Source organism: Merops nubicus, unplaced genomic scaffold (assembly GCF_000691845.1).
Source record: "Merops nubicus isolate BGI_N331 unplaced genomic scaffold, ASM69184v1 scaffold2905, whole genome shotgun sequence".
Lineage (NCBI taxonomy): Eukaryota > Metazoa > Chordata > Aves > Coraciiformes > Meropidae > Merops > Merops nubicus.
Genome location: NW_008607458.1, coordinates 25,064 through 45,958, shown reverse-complemented (window position 1 = coordinate 45,958; position 20,895 = coordinate 25,064). Strand labels below are relative to the sequence as shown.

At 39.7% G+C, this 20,895-nt stretch overlaps 1 protein-coding gene across 1 annotated transcript in view; it reads right to left on the bottom strand.

The window, feature by feature from the left end:
* Positions 1 to 20,895, bottom strand: part of CEP350 (centrosomal protein 350kDa) — a 61,636-nt gene that overhangs the window by 26,607 nt on the left and 14,134 nt on the right. The window contains 18 exon segments of the mRNA XM_008939927.1: positions 1,169 to 1,326; positions 2,407 to 2,553; positions 2,941 to 3,028; positions 3,926 to 4,110; positions 4,667 to 4,864; positions 5,363 to 5,525; positions 7,347 to 7,475; positions 8,630 to 8,766; positions 10,477 to 10,608; positions 10,855 to 10,965; positions 11,626 to 11,789; positions 11,905 to 12,125; positions 13,003 to 13,192; positions 14,104 to 14,261; positions 15,463 to 15,616; positions 17,410 to 18,473; positions 19,557 to 19,678; positions 20,379 to 20,895. The exon segment at positions 20,379 to 20,895 is cut by the window's right edge and continues 29 nt beyond it. Coding sequence (XP_008938175.1) covers positions 1,169 to 1,326; positions 2,407 to 2,553; positions 2,941 to 3,028; positions 3,926 to 4,110; positions 4,667 to 4,864; positions 5,363 to 5,525; positions 7,347 to 7,475; positions 8,630 to 8,766; positions 10,477 to 10,608; positions 10,855 to 10,965; positions 11,626 to 11,789; positions 11,905 to 12,125; positions 13,003 to 13,192; positions 14,104 to 14,261; positions 15,463 to 15,616; positions 17,410 to 18,473; positions 19,557 to 19,678; positions 20,379 to 20,895 — 4,038 coding nt within the window.

Sequence of the window (20,895 nt, the reverse complement as noted above, 5' to 3'; positions counted from 1 at the left end):
ATAGACAGCTTGCCTTTACAAATGGCAGTGCTGGCTTTTTGATGTTTTATTTAGCTGTGTTAGGAGTCTCAAGAGAAATAAAAAACATTACAAAGATCACCCATAGGGCCTAAAATATAATTACCTACTTTGGTTAAAAGTTAAAAAAAAATTGTTTCAGAGAGGACTATTTCTTGCAGTAACTGGCAAAGGTCAGACTTTTAATGGATTAGTCTCAAATAAGAATTTAAGGAGTCAAGTGAGCACATGCTGGTAAAGCATTTTGGGTGTTTAGTGCAGACTAATTCCTAGGCTGAAAAAATGCAGAAACAATTTTTTATTCAAAACAGTTTAACAGGTGAAATCAAGAGATTCAGTCTTAGTTTTCAGACTCAGGAACTGCAAATAAACTCCATTATTTCCTCTGAAGACTAACAGCCATTTTCAACTTTTTTCCAAACTGTGGACCACATAGGAGTAAAAGGTCTTATTAATAGCCTGTCTTCTCACACACATACCACCTCTATTAATTAAGAAAATACTTAGAGAACTCATCCCTAGCTGATTGTAATGGACTCAGAATTGAAATTTGACAGCTGGATAGTAAAGTAGAAATCACATGTCTGACAAGCTCAATCACATTCTGTGAGCCAGATCTCAAACTCAATTACTAGTTTTTTTGCATACGACTATTGCTATTTATAACTCATGCTTTAATTCAAGATTAAGATCGGTACTGTAATCCCAGAGTACCACTCCCTATATTTTTCCTCCTTTAAAATAAAAGAAGAGACGCAAAATACAGGTACCATTTTGACCACCTGACTTCAGGTCTCTTACTGCAAGAGGAACTGTGACCAGAGGTACCATCAAGCTGGAGCTCATCCAAGTTCCTTATATGTACAAACACCAATACCTCTTAAAACGATGTGTTTTCTTACCAATCCTATCAAGTACCAAATATTAAAACCAATCTTCTACAATAAAAGCTTGACCACATCATCTGCCAGCTAACAATGTCTGAATCTTAGTATTCATGTAAAAATTGTAGCCTTTAAGATATTTCTGATTAATAAAGTTCTATTAATGCTTCCAATCAATACCTCTGATTTTTAGTGCAAACACTGGCCAAACCAACTCATTCTATTAGAACAGTAAACTTCTGTATAAGAAAAAATAAATTAGTTACTTTTCATCCATCCTGCTCCGCATTTTTTTCAGCTTCTGCATAATGCTACTAGTCTCACTGCTGGAGATTGAGACTGGGGAAGGGCTGCGTGTTTCTGCATCAGTTGGAAGTGGGCTAGAACCATTGCTCTGCTTGATGTCATTCTCACTGTGGAGTTCCTGCAATTAAGTGTTAAAAGAAAGAAAGCAATGTTAAAAGTAAGAAAGTTATTCTATAAGCTTTTTAAAAATTGTGCTAATTTAGCTCACTTCTTCAGGTAAGTCTGTCCACCTACAGATTTAATTTAATTTTCCAACTTAATTTTTATTTCACACAGTTTTTCAGTACACCCTTTTTCTCCATAATTTAAGCTCTCCCCTAACTAGTATGTGGAACAACAACAACAACAAAAAACAAAAAAAAAAAAAAAAAAAAAAAAAAAAAAAAAAAAAAAAAAAAAACCCAAAACCAAAACAAACAAACAAACAAAAAAAACACACCACCACCCCTCACCAAAATTCAGATACTCAAACAGGAAACTCATCTCCCTTCTATACCACTATTATTAAACTTGTGTCTCCTCAAAATTTTGTAAGGAGTCATCCTGTTACCAAAAGTCTGTCCTGCTATCTCATCTCTGTGATGAGCAAAGGTTGAAAGACCTGGGGCTCTTTATCCTGGAGAAGACTGAGACGAGATCTTCTCAATGCTTACCGATACCTGAAGGGCAGGGGTCAAAGAGGATGGAGACAGACTCTTTTCAGTGGTGCCCAGGGACAGGACAAGGGGCAATGGGCACAAACTGGAACACAGGAGGTTCCATCTGAACACAAGGAAAAAATTCTTTCCTGTGAGGATGATAGAGCCCTGGAACAGGATGCCCAGAGAGGTTGTGAAGTCTCCTTCTCTGCAGAGATTCAAAACTTGCCTTGATATGATCCTGGGCAACCCTGCTTTAGCAGGGCAGTCAGACTAGATGATCTCCAGAGGTCCTTACCAACCCCCACCATTCTGCAAGTCTGTGATTCTATAACCACACACACACACACAAACATCTCCAAATTAATTTCTTTAAACAATGCTTTAAAGAAATTAAACATAAAATTGCAGAGATGAAGAGCATGAGACCATCTGAGGCAGACAAAATTTCCAAGTGACTGGTCCAATCCAGTAACTTTCCATTCCTAGAAGTTACTGAAGTCAAATACCAGCTGCACAGCCAAAGCGGGAAGACTCCAGCCTCTGTACTAAATACTTACCAGCTTGTTTTCACCTGCAGACTTTAGTTTTTCCTGCAGTTTCATTGTAGTTTGACGGATCCGCTCTATCTCTGCCTGCTGTTTAAGGATCAGCTGTCTCTCCTTCCGAGCGGCCTTGTTAGCCTCTTGAAGACGCTTAATTTCTGCCTTTTAGGTATAAAAGAGTAAGCATAAGAACTGTGACAGACAACTCTCAAGAACACATTCTAAAGCTGTCACAGTGTCCACACTTTGGATTTAGAATGACTGAAAATACACGATGAATTAATTAAGCTGAACTTCAGCAGCAAAGAACACGGATCAATGAATACATCTGAGTCTCAACCGGTGAGATGATCGATACAGGAGGACTCATTTATACAATGTGTTAAATACTACTGAAACGCAAGTAAAACTTACTGGTAGGGAATACTACTAGCTCCCTATCCAAAAACCTGGCATAGAGTTCTCTCAATTCTTCACTTTTCCAGTGTCTGACACATTTAACGGCTACACAAGGGTTTCCATGGGACTTTCCTAGAGGACATCAGTTACCTTTTCCTGCTGTAATCTCAGCAGTAGACCACGCTGCCTCTTTCGAATAGGAGGCATCTTATCATCTTCTCCCTTGTCTCGCAAATGCCTGCAAACAGATTGGAAGAAAGGATTAAATAAGAAGTTCAGAACAACTAGCCTTTTACTCTTTAAAGCAAAAATTTTCCTAACGTGCACACGAGTATATGCCTGTACTTAACCACTGACATGCTCTACAGAGCAATATTTTGCACTATTAGTCAATGACAAGAACAGTTAAAAGGCCAGCACAGGGAATACAAGATCTCACATGTATGGACAGAAGCTCTGTGGAGGTAGCATGCTCACCATTTGAGAAAGCCAAAAGGAAGGACACACTTGGGTCACGACCACACAATTCTTTGTCAAAACCACAGTGACAAGAAATTGGTAGGAAATGTTTAGTGAACGATGGTACTCTCATGCCAACAGTGACCACAGAAGAGTACTACTGATTAAATTTGGCCACCACTGTTTAGTTGTATTACTAGGTACTTCAAGGGGCATTCCAGTACAAAGCACATGTTAGGTTGGAAACAAATTATTAAGGATAACACATCCAGATTCACAAAATTTGGCCTGAGGCAACTAAAATTACCTCTGATAGACATCAAGCAAATACAGTTCTAACTGTTTGACAGTTTCATACCTTCTTGAATTAAGACTTGTAGAGCAATGGTTGGGAACTACCTTCTGTGACTGACAACAAACATCTGATATTCTACTGTTTCAATAAAATTCTCTTTTATCAAACCACATTCAATGTAAAGAGCAAAGCACACCTGTAAACTGGGGTCCTTTCTTTCCAAGTGACTATAACATTTGTACAGATTACTGATGTCAGAAGATTAACTCAACATTGGTACTTCATAAGGGAGGGGTGGAAACAAAATCTTACAAAAAACATTCAAGCAGCAGCTAAAGAAAATGTTCAGTCAGGAACAGTGAATAGTCAGAGCTGCCTTACTTCTTCTGGTGTTCCAGCCAAGCTAGTTCAGCCTTGGTCTTCTCTTTTAGAGCCTTCTCCCGGAGCCGAAGCAGTGAAGACTGATGCGCTGCTCGCATTTCCTCCTCTTTCATGTACTGTCTGACCATCTCCATGGTAAATTTAGAGAAACTATCTTGCCCCCCTGAGAATGGCATGCTTAGCTCCTGGAAGGAAAGATAAATTTGGCATGATTTGATACTTCCAAGAAATTCCAAGGCTTTTTTAAATTACCAAGTGTGTGTGTGTGCACACATAGATACACATACAAAATCAGATTTAAGAAGGGAAGCTTGTTTTCCTCTGAGCTTTATGCAGATCAGTTTTTTCTGCCCTGGGCTGCCTGACAGTTTTAGGATGTCTCTTCTTGGGCCAGAGAAATGAGGCATCATCCTCTTGTACTTCTTAGCTGTGTGCAGGCACAGTAGGAACGCTTAATCCTCTGGGCTTTTATAACCTACCTCAAAAAGTCACTCCTCTTCTCCAAAGCCACAAGAAAACAGGTAAAGGCATGGATGGACTGTTCCCTAAGCCAAGCCATTGCGTTTGTATGACAGTAACATACAGCATGATTCACACAACTCTGTTTTGAGACGCTCAGAGAACCACAGGAAGGAAAAGAACCTAAAGTTTGCACACACAGCTAAGAACAGCTCACTTGAAGCTCATCACCTTAACCATCTCAGTTCAGACAATCTACCTTAACTGCGGTTGTTGACCTACCTTGATAGATGACAGAGCTGTTTTTTCTGGGGAGACTTCTTCATCAGAATCGTCACGATTACCCCGTTTCTTCTCCAAATTATTTCTGCGATGACTCTCAGAGGGCAGCAAAGACCGAAAAGATTTTTCCTCAATCTCATCCTCTGTCATGGACTCATCAAATTTCATGGAATACTCTGTCGCAACAGAGGCAGAATCGGAGGGAGAAATCAGGGAAGTAGTTTTATGCTCAGATATGTACCCTGAAGGCAGTTTTACTCTGTCACATCTCAGTAAAGTTAGGGGGGCAGGAAAGGCAAGGAGATAACTACTTTAATGTTGAAAAAGAGTGACTTTGAGTTGGGTCATGAAATACTGTTGTCTAGCTTAAAAAGACCTAGTAGACTTCTGTACACAAGGATACTGGGACCGCTGAAACCTTTGGCGTTCAGCCTGCATATCTGGCAAATGAGCATTCAGCTACAAGTAGCATAGCAGAAAGTAGAATGGCCCACAGAATCCATCACTCTGACACACAGAATTTCAATGGTTCACTATGCCACCCCGTTACCTTTCAAAATGCTACCAGTTCACCTAGGGCTCAGCTTTCTCCACACATATTCCCTCATTTATTTCAGAAAATAATTCTGAAACAGCACGTCCCTCCCTCCCCCTTACCACCTTCAGATTAATCACATAAAAACAACATAGCTAACCTTTTTCATCTGGCAGTGATAAAATACTATCACTCGGCAAGGAATCATCCACACCAGTATGAGCCTGATCTTCAATACTGCTAGTTAACTTTTCACGACGGGAAAGCTTTTTCTTATTCTCCCTAGAAGATGGAACTGAAGGACTCTCTTGGCGGCTGCTGGTACTACTGCGTTATCAAGAGACAATATGAAAAAAAAAGAAAAAACTATTTTGCACATTTCGAAGTATTTGTATTACATCACTATGGTACATGCCATGACTAACTTGCCAGCAACAATCAAAATGCAGAAACATTGGTTTTGTTTTTAAAATGCAGCTTGGCTACCTTAAAATTCCAAGACTCATCAAGCTGCTGATTGACAGCATAGCTCGCTATTTTTAGTCTATGTTAGAATGCAAGTGGTTTGTAGGTATGCATACCATCTACCTGGCAATGAATATTGATAATAAACCACTGCAAACATCTCTCCTTACAGTTTTTAAAAGCATGAGTGAGACACAATATTGTTTTAAATTAGAAGAACTACAATCATTCCAGTTAGTCAAGATCAGAGAACAGCTGTGAGAAACTTCATGGGACGTATTAGATCAGGAAAGTGAACTGGAAACAAAAAGCTAATATCCAGTATTAAACTCAGGCAAGACACTGAAAAATAATACCAGAAATGGGTCAAATCTAAACCTCTGGCAAGCAGCACTGCAGATACTTCATGTAAAATCCTAAGCCAATACAAATGAGCAGTGAAAAAAAAAAACCCTGAACAAAGTGTACAGATACACAGAGAACAGGATATAAGTAACACTTAATAGAGAAGGCAGTTCTGTAAGTCCTTGTTCTGTTTTCAGAACACTGTTTTGCTCCACTCTATATTCTAGTCCATTTCAAAAAGACACAGAGCAACTTGAAAAGGGCACAATATGCAAATATTTAGGACCGGTAAAAAGACTCAGATAAACAGAGACTTAAAGTGACTTTCAGGTTACAAAGGCGATGCAACAGAAGTACGAAAGTAGGCCACAGCACAGAAATCAGAATAATCTCAGTATAGCAACTTCTGAAGGTATTTTACCCAACTTAAATCATGGCCACACACAATTTCTAATCACCTGCAAGGGCAGAGGATCCCACAACCTCCCTACACCCCCATTCCAGTGTTCGACTACTCTCACAGGGAGCAACTCCCCCCTCAACCCTCACCAATGATTTTCCTATTTCTCGACTGTCACCATTACTTTTTGTCATCTCACTGTGCACCTCCAGCAAGAGTCTAGCCTCATGTTGCCTAACAACCCACCTTTGGTACTGCAACTAGATCCTTGTCCTCTTAACCTTCTCTTTTCTAGGTTGTTAGCTCAATTCCTTCAGCCTCTCTTTTACATCACATACTCCAGTCTCCTAACCATCTTGGTAATTCACCACTAGACTTGCATGAGTATGTGAATGTTTTCTCTTTACTGAGGAGCCCATAACTGGGCACTGTATTTCTGATACAATCTCACGGGAGCTGAACAGGGAGGAAAACTCTCTCTTTTCACCTGCCTGCTAGACTTCTCTTAATGCAGCTGAATGAGAAAGCAAATATGGAATTCAATTATTCTGAAGTCAGAAAAAAAAGAAGGCATTCCCATTGGAACATGTACAGCAAACTCAAAACTGAAGATACTAACATTTAACATACTATTACACTGTGGGCCACAGTGTAGTAGGATTTTTAATTAAAGACAAAGCAAACTCTGGTAGTCATGTATACCTTCAAGCTCTGGAATATAAGACGTTTACCTGTTGAAGAATTAATACTGAATCTGTCTCAGCAGTGCCTCCAGGAGGATCTGCTCCATGACCTTACCGGGCACAGAGGTGGGACTGACTTTGCCTCAGTTTTAAAAAAATATCAAAGGAAATATCTTGATATTCCTTTTTATCTCAGTTGTTACTCATTCTTATATATAGAAAAAAGTAATCTAAATACTGTGTAATCTAAACTCTTCTTACCTCTGATCATGAACCTTTGACCTTGAGGAGTCTGAATAACTATCAAACATTGGTGAGTATGTCTGTTTTGAGTCACCCGTCTCCTCTTTACCTTGTGACATGGCAGCAGGCTCACATTTCCTGAGAGAGAAAAGCATTTTGGGTAAATCTGTGTTGTCTTAAAACAAAGAACAAGACAGTTTTTACAAGCTTTCATCAGTTCACTAGAAGTAGTAACCATTAAAATTTCTGAAAAGACCACTTAAAGCTTAGGCTAATTAAATCATCCCAGAAAACATTCAGAGCATCTTTTTCTACTGTACATAGACTGATAGAATAGTCTTGGATTGGAAAACACTAAGATCATAAAGTCCAACCATTAACCCAGCATTGTCAAGTCACCACTAAACCATGTCCCTCAGCACCACATCTACATGGCTTTGAAATCCCTCCAGGGATGGAGACTCCACCCCTGCCCTAAGCAGCCTCGTGCAGGACTTCACAACCCTTTCAGGGAAGAAATTATTCCTCCCCTGGGGCAACTTGAGGCCATTTCCTCTTCTCCTATCCTAGAAAGCTTCATATAATCAGCTAAGGGCACCTTTGGGGTACACTATTTAAGGCATCAAAAATGGAATCTAAATACTACTTAAATCATGTCATTATAGAATGTATTGGGTTGGAAAGGACATTAAAGATCATCTAGTTTCAAACCCTCTGCCATGGACAGGGACACCTCCCACTTGAACAGGTTGCTCAAAGACCCATCCAAGTCAACCTTGAATGTTTCTAGGGATGGGACATCTACCACTTCTCTGGACAACCTGTGCCAGTGTCTCATCACCCTCACAGTAAAGAATATCCTCCTGATACCTAATCTAAATCTACCTTCTTTCAGTTTAAAACTGTCACCCCTTCATCCCATCCCTAAAATCCCTGATAAAGAGTCCTTCCCCAGGCTTCCTGTAGGCCCCCTTTAAGAACTGGATGGCCATTATATGGTCTCCCCAGATCCTTTTCTTCCCCAGACTGAACAACCAGAACTCTCTCAGCCTGTCCTCATACGGGAGGTCCTACAGCCCCTTTATCATCTTTATGGTCTCCTCTGGACCTGCTCGAGTAGGTCCATGTCCTTGTTACATTGGGGGACTTGGGGCTAAACACAGTACTGCAGGTTGGGATCTCATAAGAATGCTCACTCATTATGACATCTTACAAATTTCTTCAAGAACAGGTGAAGCAAAACCTAACTATCTTATTCCCCTCTTCCCAAGATGTGAAACATTAGGGAAAACCTGTGTGTATCAGATCGAGCTCTCAGTTGCTTCATGAATTCTGAATGATGCTGTCGCTGGTGGTCAAACAAGGAGGTTACTGGAGCAGCTGGAACACTGATGGTATCTGAGACCTGGGTTTGTGCTAACTCCATCATCTGAGTACAATAAAAAACAAAGGAATACAATGAGCTTACTAGCATCAAAATGGTTTTGAAAGAGAAAGCAGTCATTCTCACAGGCAATTTACCAATTTATTGAACAAACGTGTACGGCGGTTTTGAGAACTCTTACCAATTTTGGTTGTAGAAAGTGCACACTGCTCTGTACATGTTCTTTATGCAGAGTGAAATTATTGATAAGAAACTATAGACATGCAAGACACTACTTATCATATTCTAATCAACTTAAGCAAACTCTGAGCACTAGAATGATCTCCATGTAATAAAACATTCCAGACCTACCATCACAATTCATTTTTTTAAAAAATCCAGGGAAAAAAGCATCAGAAACAATGTTTTCTTTTGCATTTGAAAGTATATCTTGCCCAGAGAATAAGAAATATTATTTCCAATCTAAAAGAAGCAACAGGTTTACAGTTCCAATAGTATGCAAACTATCAGGTCTAAAATGGGCAGCATTAAATCAACAGATAGCCATGAACTTCTCCTTTTTCATGCATGGCAGTCACTGCGTACCTGGCCAGAAATAAGAACAACTTCAGAAAACACAGCAGATAACACCATTTTCTAAAAGCTTTAGAATTTACTATTCTTCTTGTTCAAAGGTCAGCCTCTTGCAGAGCAGGGAACTCAGGCTCATTTTGAAGTTAGCAATAAGCTGTATTTCAATAACTTCCAAAACACTACTGAGCTTCTTCATTAATTATTCTACTAATGTATGTATTAATTGTAAATGCATTCAATTTTATAAAAGTGAGTTAGCATTAGGAGTCACTAATGAATGTGAATAGAAAAGCTGCTCTGCTAGCCCAGGTCACACCCCAGCTTTTTCACTAGCACCTTTAACTTTCAGACTGCAAAATTAAAGCAAGACAGGAGATTAAAATCATACACCAAATAAAACCTGTCTGTGTTTATCTTCTACCTTTTTTATTCATTGGTTTTCACTCACTTCAGCTCTATAAACTGCAAATTTTTGTCTTTATTCAAGACTTCACTACCTGCTATGAAAAACCACTGCACATATCTCAGATTTCTTCTCTGCTCCTCTAACCTAACACACTCTGACCTATTAAAAAATTATTTAAATTTCACATATTTGGCAAAGCCCAGGACATGCACATCAGTATTATGCTGCATTGATAAACTGGTATATAAAACTTACAACAAATAAATATTCTGTATACCACAAGATAAATGAGAAGAGACAAAAAAAAAAAGAAAACTTCAAACTCTGTATCAAGTGAAGAGCTCTGCTGAAAATTCTCCTCCCTCCTTTTTTTCTTTGTTGGTCTCCTACCTTCAGAAGTAAGCAAAATTGCAATTTCCCTACTTTTCTAATTTAAATTGCATATGAAACAGGTACAGGATCAATCCTTGATGGAGTGTAACTCTTACAAATTAAAGATGTGTTCATTACCATGAACCTCTCCTGGAAGAAGAAACTTCTTAACAGTTCATTTAACTAGAAGATCATGAGAATAGTGAGCAGGGACTTAAGACTGCTGACTGACTTCTTAGCAATGATGCTACAAAAGCTCTTCTGAAGTCCTATCATTTGTCAAATTATGAAGGGGAAGAAGTCATACTAAGAATGACACTGAACAGAAAACAATCTAGAAGCAAAGAAGTATCCAGAATAATACTGAAGTTAGCACAGCTTTTTCCTTGCACTCAGGACCTCACCTCACGGTTCTGGTGAGCTGCACCTGTAGTGAGAGTCACAGCTTCGGCCTGTTTGGCTGCAACCTTGCACGGGGGCTCTTCTACAGCCTCCTGCCGCGACTGGACCAGGTGCTGCAGTGATTCTGCATGGACCTATGCAGAAACACAGCCCGTTCAGCTCTTCAGAATTTGCTGCCTATAATAACTACAGTTTTATTTCTCAAAATCTGGGGGGCATGAAAGTTTTAAATTGGCCCCTAAGAACTTTTTTCAGCTATATTAAATCCCTTTACCACTTCCATATTTTCACAGCTTCAAATTAAGAATACTTGTAGGCATGGATTTACTTGCAGCATTTTGCCTCTTACACACTCCACATTTTTTGAAGGGCAACATTACCTGAGCTGCCTTCTGCCTTGCCTCGTCCAGTTGTCTCTGACTTTCTAACGCTTCTTGTTCAGCCTTAATTTTCAAAATTGCCAAGTCCCGCTCATGCCGCTGCTGCTGTGCCTGCAGATTACGAAAACAAGTTTTAATTATGCAAGTTAAACATAAAGACCTTTTTTTGCCTTAGCCACTGGCTGCAACTACCTCTGAAAAGATCTGGATCTACTCCACTCATGGTGCCTTTTCTGTTAAAGTAAAATTTTCAGCCTACTGACTGATGCTCTTCTTTTTTAAGCAGGCAATGTGCATTCCCTATACTCTTCCATCACAGTGTAGAAAGAAAGAGTATTTAGAAGACCATTTAATTCAACAAACCAGAACAAGCAATACTGTCAACATAAGGCAATTTCAACCAAAAATATCCTTTTCACAGAATTAGACAAATGAACCAGCTTGAACAACCATACTGCATGGCACTGGCACCCAACATCAAATCCAGTAAATAAGTTTTATTTTACTGAAGTACACAACTAAAGCAGTGATTCTGGCTAATGGTATAGTTTAATGACACATCTTCTAGAGTCACCAGTTCCTTTGTGTCCACTTAAAATAAGAAAGATTCTTAAGAAAAATTCTATAAAATGGACATTACCAGAGACACTCCATCATGTCCATTACGGTTTCTCTGCATTGTTAACAAAATGATAATTTGCCCGAAGCTGATTAATTTTCTTGCAAAATCAAAACCAGGAAGGTTAAGAAAAGGAAGTATTTCTCCATTACCTTTAGAATCTGAGCCAAAGACACGCTCTCCTGCTGGGCAAGTGATATGCCTCGTACTCGTTCTACATCTGAAAGCTGTCGCACAGACTCCTCAATGGCACTCAGGTAGTTCAATTCTGCTGATAAACGATGCTGAAGACCAGCAGGAGAGAAGCACATACATCCTGCAAGACAAGATTTACCACTCAAATTCCACAGACTTTACTGCCCCACATCAAAAAATAAAGAAAAAATCCCAAACTGCTCTGGGATTAGTATGTTTGTAACAAAACAACTTACCGCTTGCTGAGGCTGCTCCTGCTACAGACCTGCTAGTTCCCAGACTCAGGTCGGTGAAGGCTACGTTGGGCTTCAGCCCTGATGCTGTACTTCCAGAAAAGCCAGCAGGTGACTTGACTCTTTCTGCTGTATTGCCTACAGCATCAAACTGCAACATTTTTTGGGAACTGGGAGATGGGGAAGAAGTCGGTGTCTTCTGGGATCTTCCCTTGTCTGAGAAGCTGACACTGAAACAAACAAAAAAAAAGAAATTAGTCAATATTCTCCTAAGTCCAGCCATTTGATAGGACAATAAAGTAATAACCTAGTTTTTCCACTTCTACGCACCAAACAGATCCATGCAAAAGTCCTTTACAAAAAGGCCCAGTAGGTCTTAAGGAAGTGATTTTTTTTTCTGGGCATCAGCTCATCTCAAAAAGAATGAACTCACAGAGCTGGATAGAGTTAGGAGTTAATACGCTCAGTACAAGTCTAGCCAAAAACGTCTGCGGATCCTACTGAACAGAGCAAGATGATTGCACAGGTTGACTAGGGATTCTTCCCACCACCCAAACCTCACCCCTTTCTTACAGACCACCTGTAGAAGCAGAAATGCTTAAGGTACTGAATCTGACCAGATACCTATATTGGTCTGTTATCCTTACAAAAACAGAGGGGTCATCTGGGGAGAGGCAGGAAGCAGGGCAGCACCCATGCAGTGCTGGTGCCGAGCGAGCCTGCGCCAGCCAAGATCGGTGTACAGCTGTTATCTACTGGGTTTTCCCCCCATCTTTGTGTATATATCTACCTCCCTTCTTGCTTTCTGTTCCCTTATAAACAATATACTTTATTAACTTCCAATTAGTGCAAACTCTCTCTTACTCCTTACTCCTTTTTATCTCCCCATCTGGGGGAGAACTGAGGGATAGGGAGGGGAGAACAAATTCTGACCTGTGGGGTCCTGCCCTGAGCCCTTAATCGGAGACACAATCTTAATAATATTTGATAATTTCTGTTACTTCCCTTTCACATATCCAAAGACAGTTATTTTTTTATAACATGCAGTAATACTACCAAGCTCAGTTATATTTGCACACTGTCTTATAAGGTTCACGTTACCTCAGTAGGGAGTGTCCAGACAAGTTTTCTAATGTGCTGTCCGTATCTGGATTCTGTTCGTGATCTTTACTAGAAATTCTGCTACTTGATAAAGATTTCTTTGTCTGTTGGGATCCCCACTCCAATTCAGATAGGATTTTTTCTTCTTCTAAAGGACAGTGCTGAGAAGTTCCATTGAAAGAGTCCAACCCTAAGAAGCAACATTGTGAAAAGTTTACAATTGGTATTCTAAGTATGAATACATTAGCCATCAGGACCCCAATACAAACAACTGAGAACTTTATTTCCCCACTTAAAGATAGCTTTGTGTTAGAAGTCTATATATCCAACAAGCAAGAAATGTAAATTTGGAAGCTTTCTACAGGAGATTAAATTCTCTTCTGCACATTGTGTCCTGTCAACAAGGCTGTCATTCAGCTTTCATTTCACACTACCAGTTTAGATAAAGAAAAGCACTTGGCTCTTCAATACTGATAATTAGAATAAAGCCCAGGTTTCTTTGGGCAAACTGGAGTATTTTTAAAAAATAGGAAAAAAGATTATTTGGAATGCCCAGTCTTAGTTTTCTCATCCTTTTATTGACTTTAAAACTAGCTTTCCCTTACGTCATCCATTGTTTATATAGTAAGAGTGTACCAAATAGCACGTTTCTTCATGCTTTGCAACATACGAATTACTGTAGGAAGAACTGTATTTATTAATTTGTGGATCACAAATACTGACTGGGATCCAAAGATGAAGCATATACAGGCAAACTTAGTGTCACCTCCATAAATGTGGCTGTAACTCAGTAGCCTACTGGAATTTCCTCAGTACAGAATCTGAGGATAGCTCCCACACAAAATTAACTGATTTGTTAGATGGCTCGTTTAAGAAAGGAAACATTTCCAATACTGTTAATAGCCTCTTGCGCATTTAACTTCCGATGACTTCCTTTTAAGGTCTGAGACAAAAAGAATTTAGGAAGCAATCACTCAAGGAATAAATAAATCCTCCTATCAGTATCAAGTACAGTTTCTAGATGTGTAGAACTGTGATTTTCCTAACAAGAAAACCCTAAAATCTCCTTTAAAAAAAAAATACTCTACAGTCAAATACTGCACTTACGTTCCTTTCTCCCTCTCTTTTTAGAGGAAGCAGATGAGCGAGAAGATGCTGCAGACCGTGGTCCAGATGAATGCTGAGAAGCAAGCTCTACAGACCGAGGTTCGTGGGGAGACTTCTTACTTGGAACTTCTTCCTGAATGCTTGAATTGCTGCTGCCAGCAACACTAAAAAGGAGCACATGGACAGTACTTCACTAAGGACTTCCAACCCCCGCATCACACTGCGCGGAAGAAATCCAACACACTCTAAATTAGGGACAGATGGCTAAAACTGCACTAATTAGCCCATCTTGAGAGGCATTGATTTTTGAGATTAAACCTTATGACAGCGAAAACAGTAGGAAGTTTGACATAATATTGAACACATTGAAATATACTTCCAATAATATGAAACAGTAAAAGATGGGTACCAAACATGCTCTCCAGTGCTAACTCTTAAGAGCTATTTGACCACAGACTTGAACAGAAGAATGACTCCAGATACTATTGTGTTTTAGATAACCTCTGGACATACAGATATCACTAATAAATCGAGAGAAATAGGACTAATTTGCAGTAAAAGATTTCAAAATATTTGCAAATAAGGAGGTAATGTATCATATACTAAACAATATAAACGGAAGACCTACCAAGAAGTTTCATCAGAATGAAAACATCTTGTGTAGCCAAGATTTTCAGTGTGCAAAGTGACTTTTAGCTTGCTTCCTTCTGAGGCAAAGTACTACCAGTATAAAACAGCACCTGTGGCCTTCCCCAAAGACCCCAAAAGATATATTTATGCCTCAATACAAAAAGAGGTCTTAGTAAAGTCAGGAACCCACATGAATTCCGTAGTAACACGGAGACTCTAGGATTTACCGTTTCCAATTTTCAGTCTGAACAAAAGCTTTAGAAGTTATTACAGTTTATGTATCCACTACTGAACACTACTGAACCCTCACTGAAAGCTGTTATAGGCTTTTCATAAAGCTTTGAAGTACTGGAAGTATCTTCACACTCAAATATACCTTCATTTTTTCTAAATTATGAAGACTGATCAATTGAGCATTACAGCAGCCACACAAGCTGGAGGACTAACTTTCACCTGACTATGAAGGACAAGAACTTTGTCTAAAGCTACTTGCCAGACTAAAGACAAACAAATGCTAGAGAAAACAGGAATATTTGACTCTAATCTTTATGTCTTAACCATGCTGGTTGCTATATTAACTGCAAGGTCCTAAGGAAACACATCATCATTTTTACTAGTATTACAGTACAGCAGAAAAGATATCCAGTGTATCAGGAAACAAATTTTGCACTGTTTTCTGTTAAATTCTGCATTTTCATTTTCAGAAGCCTAACACAGAGTTACCTGAGGTCACGTGCAATCTTTTTGTCTGTTAAAGTGCTACTTCCGTGTGATGAGGCAAAATCATCTTCATAAGAAACCACACTCTCTGGAGGGCTCATGGCAGGGAGTAAAGGGCGCAGAAGGGCAGACCCTCCATTCAACCTTTCATCAAACACTAAAATGTGAACAAAAAAGGGAAAAGACAAAAATGATACCAAATGCAAACATGCATCAAACAGGCGATAAAGCTGCAGGAATTAATATGCTCCCAACCAGGAGTTACACACAGAATCATCGAATCATTAAGGTTGGAAAAGACCTCTGAGATCATCAAGTCCAACCATCAGTCAACAATACCATGACCACTAAACCATGCCCCGAAGTGCCAGATCTACACATTCTTAGAACACCTCCAGGGATGGTGCCTGCACCACCTCCCTGGGCAGCCTGTTCCAATACCTCACCACTCTTTCAGTAAAGAAGTTCTACTGAACATCCAATCTAAACCTCTCCTGATGCAACTTGAGCCCACTTCCTCTTGTCCCATCACTAGTAACCTGGGAGAAGAGACCAGAAGCTGGTAGGGTTGGAAGAGACCTCTGAAGATCTAGTACAACCCCCTTGCTAAAGCAGGGTCACCTAAAGCAGGTTGCCCAGGAACATGTCCAGGTGGGTTTTGAAAGCCTCCAGAGAAGCACACTCCACAACTTCTCTGGGCAGCCTGGTCCAGTACTCCATCACTGAAGGCATCCTTTCAAACACAGAAACATCAGGAAAACAACAATATCATCATCCCACACCAGTTTTAACAGAACATAATAAGCAGAGTCTTCTTTTTGCAAATTACTGAATACTCTACTCCATTAACACACTCCACCTAAAATGTTCTTGAAAATCATTGAAAGTAGCTTAAGAGTAAAGCCATCTGCAGAAAATTTAAATGCAATCATCTTCAAGGGAAATAAAATGTAAGAGAAAAAAAAAAATCAAGAAAAAACACAAGATAAAAATCAACTTCTCAGAAAACGTTCCTCCTCAAAATAAGGAACTCACGGCAAGACAAACAGTACTCATAAAACGAAGAATAAATTGGTACAAAAAATGAGAACAGTAACACTTGAAATGGTCTTATTTAGTCAAGGGACTTTCCCTCCAATACAACAAAATAGTGCCTTCTCAAAACCAAGTACTGTTACTGGAGTTTTGCTGTGCTACTTTGAGACATTACTGAATAACTCATACGAGCAAAGATGCAAAAGGAAAGTCCACATCATTCCTCCAGTTAAGATACATGTTTATAATAATAGAGGAAAGCTAAATTATTCTTGGGTAACAAGAACTCAGGATATATCTAAGCACTCATGTTTAGGCCATGAAATAAGTGCGTAACTTCCTGCATGAAGCATAAATTTAATCCTTCTGCCTTCACTGAAACAGGCAGGATGTGTTATTACAGATGAGCTGGAGTGCATATATAGTAGGGGGATGCATATTCCAAGCCAGAGGGTCTGTTCTCCATTTTGGAGAGAATAATTTCCAAGTGAACTCTGGGCAATTTATATTTAGTGTGCAATTTTTGATTCAATAAATGTAAAGTTTACATTCACAGCTCCATAACTATGGGTGTCCTTAATGCACGTAAGGCAGCATATGGATTAATTACTCATCTAGAAATACAGAATGATCTACTACAAAAATAATCTTCCAGCCCAAAAGCCTGAGGGTTTTGTTTGTTTGTTTTTCTTTTTTTTTTTTCCACCCTTCTTTTTTTTCCTTAGTCAAGAAGGCAAAACAAGGTGGGGAAATTATTTCTCTTTATCATCCAACAGTAAAGTGAGAAAGCTTTACATGGATTCATGTCTGAGACATCTAAAAGCATTCTTTACCTGTGCAGCATAAAGTATAAGGAGTGGTAAGACTGGGAAAACATGAATTCACAAGAGCTTTGAGAAATTTTTCCATTTTTACCTTTTCCATGAAGCTGATAACTTTTTGCAAAGATGTTGATGACACTGTGGGGACTTCCCTTTGCCAGTTCCTCCCATGGCCCTTTGCTATGTGCACCACTTGTCTGAGTGAAAAGTGGCAAATACTGCTCAGCTTCCTTCTGGAACTCTTTTATGGGCTCAAAAGCATTCCTCTCCCGAACGCAGAAATCCTTTTCTTTTAATGTCTCCAGCAGCTTCATTGGCAGCTGCCTGTGCTGGTCTCCCTCCTCTTCAGAGAGGCTTCCATCACTCAGGAGCTGCCCTTCACTGATGGAGTCCATGCTGGACTCGTGAGGAATTAGAGCTTTGTTTGGAGCATAAGCCTGGTTTTCACGCCCCGGGGAGCCAGCCTGTCTCTTAGATAAATGTCCCAGTACTCCCTCATGCCTGTTAGCAGCAGGGGACCTCATTCCAAGGCTGACTGCAGCAGTATGAGGCCTGATTGTCTCAGGGAGCTTTTTAAACTCACTGAGGTTGCCTACCCCAGGAATGCTGTCATCAAAGGCTGTATGAGACACACAGGAACCGAGTATTTTTTGAATTCTGGTTGAAAAAGCATCTTCGTTTTCCTCTCTCACAGGAGGACTCAGAGCCTTTGCCCACCGTCCATCATCTTGGTTTTCTTGCATAAACTCATGGTCTGAATTCCATATGGTACCATAATTGATACCAGCCCCGGCCAACTTTTTAGCTTCACTTTCAATCCTGCTAGAAAGGGAAGCAGCTGTAGCTTTCAAAGCTTCAATCCGATCTAATTTGCTCTTGTATTGGTTAGCAGCAGGTTTTACAAGGCGATTTTGCTGTCCAGTGGATGAATTTAGGTAGGGCTGAGGCACCAAGTTCAGTGATCCCACAGATGCAGCATGGGTACTCCTGCCTGCCAATACTGCATCCCACTCTTTCGACAGAAGGTCCATCTGCTCCAGACTCCAGTGCTGGGAGCAAGGGCCTCCACTCGAGCCCATGAGAGCTTGTGGGTGAGAGAGCTGGACTCTGGGGCTCAACCTGTCTGGCTGTACCCACGGCGGTTCCTTCAAATCACTCCTGAAATGGAAGGTCAACATATAAGTTGATGTCTTACACAAGTACAGTTCTTTTAGATGAAAGTAACATTGCCAGAAATTTATTTTTCAGGAAGAAATACTATTTGGTGGAATCAGAGGGGCAGGTAATGGGATAGTAAACAGTTAGAGAATGTTATTAAAAAAAAGGGCAAACAACACAGCATCTTCCAAATTTAAAATGCAATTAACAGTGTAATATGTATTTTAGAATTGTAGACGAGTGTTTTCACCATTAGCAGTAAACCTTTTCCAAAAGTCTCCCGACTTCAAAAGGGAGGAATTTTTTTTTTTTTTTCCCTTGGAATTTCTTAGTTCCAGCCTTCCCCCTCCAGTTAAACCCAGCCCATGTTCCACTGGAGCTGTCACTTTGGGTATGCATGAAGAACACTTAGAGAGGAGGACTGGAAATACATCGATGTTTAAAGTTCTGTAAGACATCTTTTCTATTTCAAGATAGCTCCCATTCACATGAGGGGAGCTCTGTAGAGACCTTTCTCTGCTAGTATCACATGCACATGTTCTAAACACTAGGAAATCTGGAAAGTCCCTCACAAAAAACTGCATCTCACCAAAAAAAAGTGTACTTTAAAAACAAAAAAAAGTGTAAAAGTACACTAAGCACACTTTTAGTATACTAAAAAAGTATACTTTAAAGATAATAACTAAATGCCTGTGTCCAAGACAACAGACTAAACAGAAACACTGAACAAATAAAGTAAGAAAATCAACAGACATATTCATATCATCAGCTTCTCATGTCCAATGGCAACGGCAGAAGAAAGACTATTTCCCAGTTTGAAATGCACATTCCCTTGATGTCAGTAAAAGAGGAGCATCAACAACCATTCACTTTGCTTACTTACATACTTGCTAAATACCCACAGACAAAATTTCCATATGCTTTCCTGCCTCAGCTTCCTCTTTACTGGGAAGAAATGTTGTAATTGCCATAAAGACAATTAGTCTCGCCAGAACATAAACTTAAGAGTTTAGTCCGTTTTCACCTCTGAGAGATGAAAACTGGAGTATTTTCCTCTCTCTCAAAAAGCCCACAGTGGCTCACCTCAGTAGTGGCTGCTGCGGTTCTGAGAGTGACATGTCACTACTTGAAGATGCACTAGGAGGACGCTCTTGAGCTTTGTTTTCTTTGTCGGATTCCCCAGATGGTTGATAACCAGGTCTGGGCTGGAAATGAAGACATCAGAAAAATGCATTTTCAAAAGTATGCAGGAGTTGAGAAGCTCTTGTCTCATTAAAAATTAAAAGGCTTACATTTCTTAGTGGAGTATCACATCTTTCCTACCACACAAAGACTTAAAAATACAAGACATTTATAGTTTTGTCTCAACAGAATGTACTGGAAAAAAAATTATTTGCTCACATACTGATCTAGTTCATCCAAACATACCAAATTGCTATTAGTCTTTATATTGACCTTCTTTCATATTCAGTTTCTGATTAGCCAACTTATTTAACATACTGCTAATGAAGTTTGTCCACTGACTGAAAGCAACTTCAGACAAAGTTCTTCAATACAGAGTTTGACTAATGATTATAATTTTCTTAAGAGCAAACCATTACAGCAGCTGTTAACTAATATCCTGAACCCTGCTTCTATTTATAACAGAAAAACTATATCCATTCACCTTTCTATTCACTTTTCCATTCTAGTCACTATTTTCACTCACAGGCCTTGCTGTGCCAAAAAGCAGACACTATCAACGAGGTTCTGGATCAAAACCACTGTTTTTAAGCAAAAGCTACAGTTTTCTTTGCATCCCTCTTCTTAACTGATAACCAACTAGGACAAGTCACAACCTTCCTAAACATATGATCTCCTGTTCCTGCAACCAACTGCAACAGATTGTTAGTGAATCAGTTATACCTGTGCCTCCTTCACCGCAGGCAACTGAGGTGGCTCTTCTAAAAACGTATGTTCCAGCAGTAGTTTAGAATAGGTTTCCTGTAACCGTTTGGCTGCTGAAGGCTCAGGAGGCGGCACATTCTTCACTTTAGTAAATGCCTCCTTCTGCTTTCTGTAGAGCTCTTGGAGCCTTTTATTCTTCTGTTCTGTTGCCTCCTTTTGTGCTTTCTTCTCTTCATTCTGCTTCTTCTTCCTCTCCTCTTGTTGTCTGATGATGTACTGACGGACCTCATCTGTATCATAGTGACGCTTCTTAGAGATCACCTGCGGCTCCTCACTGGCAGCTATCTTGTCTGGTTTCCTTTTGGTTGGACTGTGGCTCCTGGCATTCTGAGTAGGCAAAACAGATTTTTGATTCTGCTTTTCCACATCTTTCTCTTGTTTTGTAGTCATGGAATCCAACTCCAAGTCATCGAGAATTCCCCATACCTCCACGGGCAGAAAGTCCTTATTTACAGAGGCATGATCTTCTTGGTTA